The sequence below is a fragment of the Microcaecilia unicolor genome, chromosome 7 (genome assembly GCF_901765095.1).
Source record: "Microcaecilia unicolor chromosome 7, aMicUni1.1, whole genome shotgun sequence".
Classification (NCBI taxonomy): Eukaryota; Metazoa; Chordata; class Amphibia; order Gymnophiona; family Siphonopidae; genus Microcaecilia; species Microcaecilia unicolor.
The window spans coordinates 48,020-60,950 of NC_044037.1; the positions used below are offsets into that span (position 1 = coordinate 48,020).

General features: G+C 47.2%; 1 protein-coding gene across 1 annotated transcript; it reads right to left on the reverse strand.

The window, feature by feature from the left end:
• Positions 1–2,078: 2,078 nt before the first annotated feature.
• Positions 2,079–8,025, reverse strand: RPL11 (ribosomal protein L11). The gene is made up of 6 exons (XM_030209190.1): positions 7,949–8,025; positions 6,909–7,056; positions 5,761–5,867; positions 5,519–5,650; positions 4,819–4,929; positions 2,079–2,296 (listed from the first exon to the last, which is right to left on the reverse strand). Exons 1-6 carry the CDS (start codon positions 7,952–7,954, stop codon positions 2,267–2,269), a joined length of 534 nt encoding a protein of 177 aa, XP_030065050.1. The 5' UTR covers positions 7,955–8,025; the 3' UTR covers positions 2,079–2,266.
• Between the last annotated feature and the right edge of the window lie 4,906 nt (positions 8,026–12,931).

The following is a 12,931-nucleotide window of genomic DNA, read 5'->3' on the forward strand; positions in this document are numbered from 1 at the left end:
TGAAACAAAGTAGTGAGGCAAGACTTCTCTTGGCTTCATTCATGCTGATTCTGTTCCATTAAACTGTTTGTCTATGTGTTCAGTAATTTTATTCTTTATAATAGTTTCCACTATTTTGCCTGGCACTGGGATCCTTTTAGATACTTTTTATTGTTTTGCCCCTGCAATTATTGACCTCTAATTAGGATAGGGGTGGAGGCATTGCCTGGGATGCATTGTAGATAATTTTATAACATTTTAGTGGTTTCAGCTGGAAGCTGTAGGTGACAACCAGGGCTGTTCTATTTTTTTTCCCTTGGATTGCCTGAAGCAGATTGTTCCTGGTTTTTTTTTTTTTGGCTTTGTAATCTAAAAAAATGTGTTATAGTTTCTCCAGATGGGAGCCTTTTTCATGGGGCTAGAACAAATGTAGTTGTACTGCAGAATGGACCTAGTGATGAGTGGAAGCATATATAGTGCAATCTGCTTAAGTGCAAGGGTCTGGGACCAAAAAAATACATGCAGTTAAAGGAGTGTGCACTTAACTGTTGTGACCCAAGAAAGCTTGACATCTGATAATCATGTACAGTCTCTATTAACTGACATTAGGCTTACTTGAAGTAATCAGTCATAGTCCTCTGTACACTCTTATGTCTGTGAGTTCCATAGAAACTGTCATAGCACTGACATCAGTGGGCTCCAGATAGGCCCGCACAGTGATGAGACTCTCCAGCGCTCTTGCAAAAGTGAAACTGGAAATTCACATTCAGTTTCTGAGTGCCATGTCTGCTCTTTAGGTTAACCAGAACTGGAGATGCTATGAAGGAGCAGTATCACTACACAGCAACACCTACAGGGTAGGCTCAAGGCACAGGTATTAGACTGCAAAGGCAGCTGCCTACCTAAGAATTTAAACGTACTCAGGAGAGTTTAAGCAGGGGGGGGGGGGGGGGTGAAAAAAAGTGGATAACTGCATCCAAAGGGTCACTGCCATAAGCTAAAATCAAGAAGCAAAAACGTGAACTGGCAGTAGGAAAGGTGAGACTTTCCCTAACTAGGACATACTCTTTCACAGTTTTGTTTTTTTTGCTGCACTGAAATTTATTGCCAACAAAACCTTTAGAAATAAAAGATTTATTGCATTCAAACTTTTTTTTTTTTTGGCTCAAATTTGTGAAATTCTAAAATCAAGTTCTTTTGGTCAGCTCAGTAACCAGCACACATATACACAAACAGTGCAGGAGATGCACAAGACTCAGCACAAGTAGTCACCTGAAACAAACTCAGCCAGATTCCTCCCCAAAACCATGGAATGCTTTGCTAACGCCAATTTTAGACTACAGTGATTACAAAAATAACCCACCTTTCCAAGGGATGTTACAGCTTTAATAGAACTTATGTACTGAGTTTCTTCCCCAAAAAAACTTAAGCGGTTACTAATGACAACAAAAGACAGTGACTTGCTAAAGTCATATGGAGAAACAATGGGCCAAATGGAATTTCAGACCTAATTTCTAGTTCAGTCCACTGCTCTAACCATTTGCGCCTCCCACCAGTGGGAGTGGGCTTCAGTTTTATCTTCCTCGGATCTGAAAAATGATCTTTGGATTAAAACACCACTAATGCTAGCGAGTTTTCACTGGAATGCAGACCCTTGAAATCAACAGCTACAGACTTCCTCAGCACAGTGACTGCACAGAGCAGGGACAGGGCAGACTCCTATATTACTGGGCTCCACACATTGTCCCCTCAGGACAGACTTAATGACTTGCCAAGTGGTCCAACAAAAGTAATGCGCATGGTCACACAAAGGAGGCATAGTCTGAAGACGTTATGTAGGCCTGATGCCACCATTCTATGACAAAACCTAATAGCCACAATGTTCCCTTCCTACTATTCGTTGCCCCTAACACTTCACAATCTGGGTCTGTGAGGTCTGCTCAGTACAGATTGCATGATGAAAAATGGTAGAACAGCTTTATTAAGTAATTGCTCCTTCACTGTACAGATAAATACACAAGATACATGGATTCTGCTTCATAAGTTACTAAACCCTTACTAAAGCTGTGAAGAGTAAAGAAGCAAATCTCATCAAAATGAAACAGGTAGCTAAATTCATTTTTAATCCACACTGACGGCTCTACATATGTAAAGGCTTCCAGAATCTTACAAGGTCCAAGGAAGGGTCCAATAGTTGCTTCCAGTACCATGAGGAAAAGGCAAAGGGAGACAGCACACATGTGAAATGAATTTTTTTTATTAACTCTTGGTAATACACAGAAGCATGTCATTTGCCAGGAAGGATGATTCCATCATACTGCAAGAAAAGAGAGGCAATTTCACCCAAGGTAAGAATTTTTCAATTACTAATTTAGTACAGACACGAGAACTAATGCAAAGGACAACAGGCAACAAAAGGCAAGCACACTGAATGGCCTGGGGGGGGGAGGTAACCACAATTACTGCCACTATGGGTAGGGCTTCTGGGATTTTATTTACAGCCCAAGCGGAATTGCTTCCTGCTCTTCTGCCATCCTGAGCCCGATCGTTCCTCTGAGCCATGCGGCTGAAAGGAACCCTCAGGGACCAAGGCGGCAGAGGAAACAACCTGACCTGCACCTGTGCAGCTCCTCTTCTTGCCATGCTGGAGCAAAGTGTTAAAAACTCAAGACTGCTGTACACAGTTTAACATACACTAGAGGGCATAAGGCAGGTATATTTTACTATACCTTTACTCCTTTGTTCTGGAACAATCACACAAATATCTTGCAATGCAGATGTTACACCAGCTCAAAAAAACAAGAGCTAGGAATCCTGAACAACCAGCTTTCTCTCTGGAAATAGCTACACAGTGATCTACTTATGACTCAAACTGGACACGGTCAGGTCAGACAGGATAATGGGCTCCATGGACCTTGCCCTGATTCACTATGGTTTAACTTGTGGTCTTCTGTTCCATCCCTTTTAGGAGAAGCAGCTTTGGGGCCTGGAGCTTTGGTTATGTCCCCTTGCCAAGACAGAGACGGGAAGGAAACAGTGCTTTTATTCCATTTTGTAAGAGAAATATTTTAAGCAGGTCTACTTTCATTTTGACGTTTTCTACCTTAAATTTTCCATTGTTTTGTTTTTGTAAGCTGTTGAGTCTGTAAAAGTGAGCTATAAATTAAAAGTATAAATTATCTTACAATTACCCAAAATACACGTACTCTCTCTCAAAAGCTTAAATAGATTGCAAAGGTCCATGAACTATAGTCAGGGCTCAGACCCACAGAGACTTCTACGAGTGACCTACTAGGACCCAGAGTTCAGTTCGGAACATCCCACTGAGCATCTGGTAATTTTAACAAAGTTCTCAAATTGATTTATCGTTCCTGATATAATCTCATTAAAGCAATTCATAGAACTTGATGACCCAGCCAGCAACCTACTGTCTCTGCAAATGTAGAAAGAAACTTTCCTAAAAATAAAAAAAAAATTTAAAAAAAAAGTTTGTGTGGATTAAATTAATATAAAACCACACAACTAGATGCCTTTTTGTCGATAGCTGTGACAAGAGTGGCAAATGTTCAAGATCTACAAGATTACTGAACATTTACCAAAGAGCACAGATTAAAATGAATAGGATATGTAAAAATAAAATTTCTTAGAGAACCAGTTTACGTCAGTAAATAAGAAAAGGTAATTCAGCTCTCTGGTATGGCTGAAAAACATTAAAACACAGAACTGCTTGAAAGTGAGCACATTCTAAACATGAAACTTTATATTTTAATCATGAACAATACTGTAAAAAACTCAGTGTGGAAACTAACTTACAAAAAGGCTTCCTGACCAGCCGTTTAAATCAAATCTGCCCTGTTCAGAATTATTTTCTAGGAGCCTTCCAGCATTACTTTAATATATAAACCAATAGTCAGGCTTTGGACGCTGTTCTAATCACACATAAGATCAAAAAGTCCTTCAAGCCCAGTATTCTGTTTCCAACAGTTGCCAATCCAGGTAACAAGTTCCTAAAAAACAGATTCCATGCCGTTTACCTCCAGGAATAAGCAGCAACTTCCCAAGTTTACTTCACTAAGTGCTTTTCACAAAGCCCACCAGCGATTCCTGCGCAGTAAATGAGAAGCCCATTCAATTCCTATGGGCCTCCTCATTTGCCACGAAAGAATCGCTAGCACAGCTTTGTAAAAGAAACCCCAACTGTTTTCCACCAGAGACTTTAACAAACCTGTTTTAAAATGTGCTAACTAACTTTACTGTGTGCCCTTATATCATTCTTTTTGATTTGGGTATACCTGTTCCACTCCACCTTATTGATGCTGCTTTTAACTCCTAACCCTTATTCACTTGTTCAGAACCCTTATTTTATCATCCTCACTTTAATATTCCCTTATCTGTCCTGTTTGTCCTAATTAGATTGTGAGCTCTGTCAAGCAGGGACTGTCTCTTCATGTTCAAGTATACAGCACTGCCTACATCTAGTAGCGCTTTAGAAATTAAAAAAGTAGCAGTAGAGTGAGATGGGTAAACAAATCCACTTGACCCAAACTGTCTTATTTCAATTTTGCACAGCACACTGCTATTCTCGTACATAATGTAAACAGGCTCATCAAGGGACGATCAGGGTGCAAATCGGAAGGAGCTGCAACAGATGGCAGGCTGTAGAGACCAATGGACAGATTAAGTGCCTGCGATGGCCCCCATCAGGTTGCACAATTGACAAGAGGTCATGGCTTCAGGAATGGAATAAGTATCTGGAAATGTGTGACTAGGAGAAAAGTATGAAGCTACAGGGATGAAAGTTACTATCATGCAATCTCCCCACCCCCCTTCCTCGTTTACCTTCTGCTGAAACCAGCGCATGGCCTCCTCTTTACCAATTCTGTGTTTGGCTCCAATGCAGCCAGTCTTGCGTTTTTTGTCTGCAATGCTGAAGCCAGGCCTGCCCAGTACCTGTACAGGAGAACATTTACTGCAAGGAATGCATAACACAATGACACCCCAACCAACCCCTTGATATATACAGCCAGGTACGCAATACTATTGAGGCAGCCATAAATGCATTTATTTCAGCAGCACTGAACATTACTGTTGAGGGGCAGTTCGTCCAAGCCTCCTGGGAATGAACATCAAGGCTGGAGAGACATTTGGATGACCAGCACTCAACAGCAGGTTAACTGCACTTTTTCCCAATATGCAAACAAAATTCTCTTCCATTCTCTACTCAAAACTGAAAACAGTGGCTGCTAAATTGTAAGAAGACCACAGCAGTTTTCAAATGTTCTTATCTATCCAGATCACACCACAACAGTGTTTACCAAACTCTATGGCCACAACCCCACTACTGCAGCCAGAGAAAGTACAAGACCACTGAAGACAGACGTCACCCAGGTTGTGATCCCATTTGAGAATCCCTACACTAAAGAAATGAGCTGTTTGAATTAGCAGATCTGCACGTAATTATGATCTGCCACCCACACTGCCTAGTCAAGTTATTTCATTATAAACATTCATTACTAACAGTAGAAAGAAAAATACATACCACATAAAAATCCAGGCCATAAATACCAATGCTGGGATCATATTTGATTCCCAGATCGATGTGCTCCTGGATTCCAAAGCCAAAGTTACCAGTGTCAGAAAAGTTGTTTTTCCGCAGCTCATATTCTCGAACCTGAAATAGTGTAGTTTTTGTTTAACGTAATTTCTCCAAGCAGTCCTACAGTCCAATGCCAGCAAGTGATCATCCTCACCCTCCCTCAGGAACGATAAAGAAGTCCTCACCTTCAATCCTTTCTCTAAGATCTCCTCTGCTTTAGCTCCACGTACTGTACAATGGACTGCAATCTTCTCATTTCTCCTGATGCCAAAGGACCTGACAGTATATCGAGCTACAAGAGAAGAACTGAATGAGAGGCTACTAGTCACATACAACTTCCATCCCACTATAAACCCAGCAGGAAAGTGGCTATAAAAATAATTAGATTCTTCGTTCTGAGTCACAACATTGAAAATTAACATCCCTTTCCCATGGACACAGATCACAACGGAATGAAAAAACGAACCCTTTCCACAGAATTAGTGTCAGTTCAATCTGTATATGTGTACATAGTTCAAGGCTGCTAATGTGTAAGCGAGGTTCAAACAGGAAGCCACTATTCACAGAAACATAAAAGGTGTACCCTACACAACTAAACAGATCACCACCATCTGCTCAATCCAGGAGTGCTGTGTACACGACATCAATATGTTTCTCTAAATACATCAAAGGGGAAAAATTAACCACTGTAGGAAGCAGTTCATTAACTTGGTAATGCTGATCAACTTGTTCTCCACAAAACAGAACAGTAACCCCAATCATAACCAGAGGCGTAACCAGACTCTGATTTTTTTTTTTTTTTTGGGGGGGGGGGGGGGGGGGGGAACCCGAGTCCAAGGGTGGGCACATTTCGCCCTGCCTCCCCCACCCCAGCCACAACTCCACGTACCTGGGCTGGTAGGGGTCATCACCCAGCCCTGCCAGCAAAGGCCTTCCTGTAGCAATACTTAGCGCTGGGCTACCTGCTCTACTTTGCCACCCTGGTACGCAATGCTTAATTTTAGTGAAATTGAGCATGAGCGAAGCTTGCATATGCTACGTTTAATTAAAACCAAGCATGTGAGGGAGAGGGAAGCACAGCAGGCAGCGCAGCAGTGAAAAAGCTTCTGCTGACAGGGCTTGGCGATCCCCACCAGCCAAACCAGCAAATTTGGAGGGCCCAAACCCAAATTGGGGGTGAGCCTAGGCCCCCTATGGCTACGCTGATGGTAACTGAAGATAAAACACAGCTGCCATTTTTCAGTTACGAATTACTGCATCTTTCCTACTTGAATATCCCATATTACTCCAGTCAACTAACCACACCTTAGAAGCACTTGCACCACTACCTTACCTTTGGAGAAGACAGGTGTCTGACCAGTGAGTTGCTCCAGCACCTTTGCAGCACGTGTCAGTCTATCACCACTTTCACCAACACAAATATTTAGACAGAGTTTACGAATACGCAGCTCACGCATAGGATTCTCCTTTTCGCCTTGATCCTGAAGAAGAGTAATTCAGAAGTGTGTGACACAGGACTACCCAACCATTAATCCATATACAACAGGAATCAGCTAATGCTTTAAATTATTCTCACAAGCTATTCTTACATTGAAGGTGTTCCTTACAATTTGTGTCCACCAGACACAACCTTCAGTAACACCAGTGTCAAACTCACCTTCATGATGTCAGTAAAAACTTCAGTGTATTGCTTAATTAGCTACAGATTAATTTCAATCCTTACCCTCCATAATCACAAAGTAAAATCATTGGCAATTACAGTTTGACTGGCAGTCCCCTCAGTTTTTGTCTACTAAACCATTCAATTTTACATGGAGCAAGACATGCAATTACTCCTTACTTTCTCTACTGATCGCCAAGCCAGCAGTAATAAAAAAAAAACAATGCCAATTAAACCCTTTAGCGTGAAAATATTCTGAACTCACAGGAAACCATGACAGTTTCAGTGCTTGCCGACTTCCCCACCAAACATTTTACTTGAATCTAAAATACATTTAATCCTTAGAGCTGCTGCTGCTGCTGCTTCCCCCCCCCCCCCCTATGGTATATTTACAACCACTGTACTCTCTCCTGTTCCCCCAGACCATCTCCCTTGGGCTCTAATGACGCCACATGGAGGAAAAACAGGCTAAATCACAATCCATAGCATCAAGGCGGACCGGGACGAAGCTGCAGGAAACTCCGATGGCGCCCCCCGGGCCTGGTGGGAAATCCGGCCCCTCCCTCAGGCTGCACCACCCGTAGTCACTAGGATCAGCTATGCCAGAAAAGTGACCGGGCTTCTTGCCCTTGTACTGGCCAAACTCCCTTTCCCGAGCCAGATGTAAACGGATTACTTAACTGGCTAACGGACTCCATAACCTCTCTACTCACCGCCATTGTAGGAAACCGGAAGAGATCATAAGACTTCCGGATCGAAATTTTATAGTTCCTCTCCAGAGGACAGTAACGTCACGTCACAGGGGGCGTGACCAGGGTGCGGAGCTTGTCTGGACCTCCCATTTGCGTCCACCTTAAAAAAAGCCCTAAATTTGACTGGTTCCGCTCCAGAGGACGGTAACTACTACTACTACTACTTAACATTTCTAGAGCGCTACTAGGGTTACGCAGCGCTGTACAGATTAACAAAAAAGGACAGTCCCTGCTCCAAGGAGCTTACAATCTAATGGGCGAAATGTCAAGTAGGGGCACTCCAGATTTCCTGAATAGAATGGTGGTTAGGTGCGTCACGTCACAGGGGGCGTGGCTTAGCAGGATCTGGTTTCAGGGAGGTTGAATAAAAAAAAGGGGCGAGCCCACCTGCTGCTGTAAATTTGACTGGTTCCTCTCCAGAGGACAGTAACGTCACGTCACAGGGGGCGTGATCAGGGGCGGAGCTTGCCTGGAATAAACTGAGCATGCCGCCGTTTTAATTCACCAAAACAATAGCAATTGACAACATTAGCAAAAGATTATTCCATATCATCATGCTGATCAATCCATAGACTGGTGGGTTGTGTCCGTCCATCTACCAGCAGGTGGAGATAGAGAGCAATCCTTTTGCCTCCCTATATGTGGTCATGTGCTGCCAGAAACTCCTCAGTATGTTCTCTCTCTCAGCAGGTGGTGGTCACACACAGCAGCAGCTCTGGCTAGGTCTCCAAGCCTAATTCTTAGGTTTTGTTGAGTACCTGGGGTTGAGGGCTCTTCTTGAGCAAGTGCAAACCTGGTGGTGCCAGGTCCCTCCTTTTCTCCCCCCTCCCGCTGGCTCTGTTAAAAAAAAAATTTTTTTTTGGACGTCCTTTAAGGGCGTTTATTTCAACGTTTATATCAGCGTTTATTGCAGCTGCTCACTGGGACACCAGTTCGTTACAGCTCGGAGCGAGAATCAGGTAATTTTACCTTTTTATAGTGGGCAGGGGGTTCCCCGTTCGGTCTCCACGTGGCTTATGGCATCGGAGGGCAAGGGCGCGAAGATTCGCTCCCCAGACCGCGTGTGTGCATCTAGCAGGGATGCGGTGGTTTTCAAAGCCTGAATCGCCTTTGTTGAGCATCAGTTTGGAGTCCGGTCAGTGTCCCGGTTCTTCCTCCGGTGCGGCGATTTTTTCCCGCCATAAGCGCCGATCCCCCGCTGCTTGCCCACTCCATGTTGGCCGGCCACTCTGCTCGGATGGCTTCTTCTTGGGCCGCCCTTGAGCTGGGAGACGTTAATGCTATGGTCGCCCTTGATTCGGGCGATGGCAAGAAAGCGGCCAAAGTTAAGCGCCGTTCTTCCCACGCGGCTCCTTCTAGGAGTTTCGCGCCGGACGCCATTTTGGATGCGCAGCATGTTTCTCCCCCACTCTTGCGAGCGCTGGTTGAGGGTGCGTCTAGGGCCGTGGCCCAGGCGGCAGAAGTGCACAGTCTAGGGGGTGTCTCCCCTGAGTTCATTTTGCTGCTGCATCAGGCTTTGCTTATGATAAACGCTGCCCCGGCTCCCCCCTCTGATCAAGGGGCTGAGGCCTTCGGAAGCAAACGCCCACGGGAGGACTTCCAGGCCCTAGAGGACTCGGTCTCCTCTGATGTAGATGAGGGCAGCGTATATGAGTTCTCCCATCCGTCCTTTGGGGATTCCTTGGAGGAGACGGATTCCCGCTCAGATGGAGCGGATGGCCCCTCTGCAGCACGGATCTTTCGCTCAGAGGATTTGCCCAACCTGTTAGTGCAGGCCATGAGCATTTTGAAGAGTTCTTCTCCGGAGGACGTCTCTCCCTCAGCCGCTGTTGGCTCTGCCATTATGCGGGGGACTACGCGCCCACCTAGAACCTTCCACGTGCATGAATGCACACCTTGATTTCGGCTCAATTAGATTTCCCAGAAGCGAGCCTTAAAGTGGCTAGGGCTATGTCCCGCCTCTATCCGCTACCTGAAGGTGAACGGGAGGCCTTTCTTGGGCCTACCGTGAATTCTTTAATCACTGCGGTGACTAAGTAAACGGCGTTGCCGGTGGAAGGTGGCACAGACCTAAAGGACGCCCAGGACAAGGAGATTGGAGGCGGCTTTACAGTCGTCCTTCGAGGCGGCTGCTGTAAGTTTACAGGCCTCAATTTGTGGCTCTTATGTGGCCAGGGTGTGCCTGACGCGCAGTGGGCTTCCCCTTGGCAGGCTGGCTGTATGATGTCTTGAGAGCCTCGGCTAAAGGTATGGCTTAGACAGTCTCTGCACGGCGGTGACTTTGGCTGAAGCATTGGTCTGCTGACCACGCCTCTAAGTCGCGCCTGGCTAAGTTGCCTTTTAAAGGCAAGCTGCTCTTTGGGGTCGAGCTGGACAAGATTGTGACCAATCTCGGCACGTCTAAGGGCAAGAGGTTGCCAGAGGTCAGGGCACGGGCCAATGGTGCCCGCCCCGGTTCCTCCAAAGGACGGTTTCAGGAAGCCCGTCTGTATTGCCCGGGCAAGTCGAGCTCCTCTGCCCCCTCTCCAATCAAAATAAATTTCTCCCCCAAGCAGCATTCCTTTCGCAGAGACCGCCGTCCCGGAGGTGCCTCCTCCGGTCCTCCCCCAGAGTCTCGTACCCAATGACGGGGCGCTGGTCCATGGCCCAGAGCAGATTGGAGGACGCCTATCCTCGTTTCTGGGCGAGTGGACCAGGTTAACTTCAGATGTTTGAGTGCTGGAAGTCATCAGAGACGGCTACAAGCTAGAGTTCTGCCGACCCTTAAGAATTGGGTTTGTGCACTCTCCATGCAAGTCTCCGGTCAAGCTGTGGTAGTGCAGCAGACTTTGGACAATCTGATCCGCCTGGGTGCGGTCGTTCCGGGGCCAGAAGATCACCCTGGCAAGGGACGTTACTCCATTTACTTTGTGGTACCAAAGAAAGGAGGTTCTGTGCGGCCTATCCTCGACCTCAAAGGGGTCAATCGGGCCTTGAAAGTTCGACACTTCCGAATGGAGACTCTCCGCTCTGTTATAGCGGCAGTGAAGGCAGGGGAGTTCCTGGCATCCTTGGACATCAAGGAAGCTTACTTGCATATTCCCATCTGGCCTCCTCATCAACGCTTTCTGCGTTTTGCAGTCCTGGGCCGACACTTCCAGTTCAGAGCCCTCCCGTTCGAGTTGGCTACTGCTCCGCGGACCTTCTCCAAAGTAATGGTGGTCATCGCGGCCTTCCTATGCAAGGAAGGAGTACAAGTCCATCCTTATCTGGACGACTGGTTGATCCGAGCCCCCTCTTATGCAGAGTGCGGCAGAGCTTCAGATCGGGTGATTGCTCTTTTGAGCTCCCTGAGGTGGATCATCAACTGGGAGAAAAGCCAGCTGCGCCCGACTCAGTCCCTGGAGTATCTGGGAGTTTGATTCGACCCCCAAGTGGGCAGAGTGTTCCTGCCAGACAATCGGATTGTCAAGCTTCAGGCTCAGGTGGACAAGTTCCTAGCAGCCTCTTCTCTTCGGGCTCGGGACTATGGGCAGCTGTTGGGCTCTATGACGGCCACGATGGAAGTAGTGCCCTGGGTCATGGCCCACATGAGACCTATACAGCTCTCTCTGCTGCAGCGATGGACTCCAGCTTCGGAGGATTATGCTGTGCACCTTCCCTTGGATCCAGCGGTGCGCAAGGCGCTGAGCTGGTGGCTGAGGCCAGACAAGCCGTCCGCAGGAATGCCTCTTGTGACCCCGGAGTGGGTTTTCGTCACGGTGGACGCCTCTTTGTGGGGCTGGGGAGCCTACTGCTTGGGAAGGACAGCGCAGGGGCTCTGGTCCCCTGCAGAGGCAGAGTGGTCTATCAACCTCCCGGAACTCAGAGCCATTCGGTTGGCACCTTTGGAGTTCCTCCCGGGCCTGGTGCTGAAGCCAGTACGGGTCCTGTCGGACAATGCCACGGCTGTGGCCTATGTCAATCGCCGGGAAGGTACTAAGAGCGCCCCTCTAGCCAAGGAGGCCATGAAGCTATGCCTGTGGGCGGAAGCAAACCTGGAACAGCTGTCGGCGGCCCACATTGCCGGAGTCATGAATATTGCTCAGGCGTTCTTGGACATCACGAAAAGCTGGGGCCAGCCGAGCCTAGATCTGATGGCGTCTTCAGCCAATTGCCGCGCTTTTTCAGCAGAGGATGGGACCCTCGATCTCTGGGAGTAGATGCTCTTCTCCCACAGTGGCCGACACAGTAGCTCTTCTTTGTGTTCCCGCCCTGGCCCATGTTGGGCATGGTGCTAGGCCGGGTGGCAAAGCATCCGGGCCGGATAATCCTGGTGAGTCCGGATTGGCCCAGACGTCCCTGGTATGCGGACTTGATCAGGCTCTCAGTGGACAGACCTCTGCAGATGCCAGCGGAGCGGGGCCTGTTGCATCAGGGTCCCGTGGTGATGGAGGATCCCTTCCCCTTTGGTCTTACGGCCTGGCTATTGAGCGGCAGCGTCGGAGCAAGCAGAGCTTCTCAGACAAGGTCATCGCCACTATGCTGAGAGCGAGGAAGCGCTCTACTTCTACTGATTACGCCAGGGTTTGGCGTACCTTTGCATCGTGGTGTGAGGCAGGCTCACTTTCTCCCTTCACTGCTCCAATTTCATCAGTGTTGGCGTTCCTGCAAGAAGGTCTGGAAAAAAGCCTGTCACTCAGTTCCCTTAAGGTCCAGGTAGCAGCTCTTGCTTGCTTCAGGGGTCACCTGAAGGGTGTTTCCCTGGCATTGCAGCCAGATGTGGTGCGATTTCTCAAGAGAGTTATTCACCTGCGCCCTCCTCTGCACGCAGTGGTACCTGCGTGGAATCTCAATCTGGTGCTAAGAGCCTTGCAGAAGCCGCCTTGTGAACCCTTGTCGAGGGCATCTCTGAAAGAATTGACATTGAAAGCAGTCTTTTGGTGGCTATCACTTCAGCCAGAAGAGTTTCCGAGCTCCAGGCGC

Coding starts and splice junctions, on each gene's coding strand:
- RPL11 (XM_030209190.1), bottom strand. Junction 5,868..6,908: donor GACACCTGTCTTCTCCAAAG/GTAAGGTAGTGG, acceptor CTTCTCTTGTAG/CTCGATATACTGTCAGGTCC. Junction 2,297..4,818: donor TGCGCTGGTTTCAGCAGAAG/GTAAACGAGGAA, acceptor CTTTTCTTGCAG/TATGATGGAATCATCCTTCC.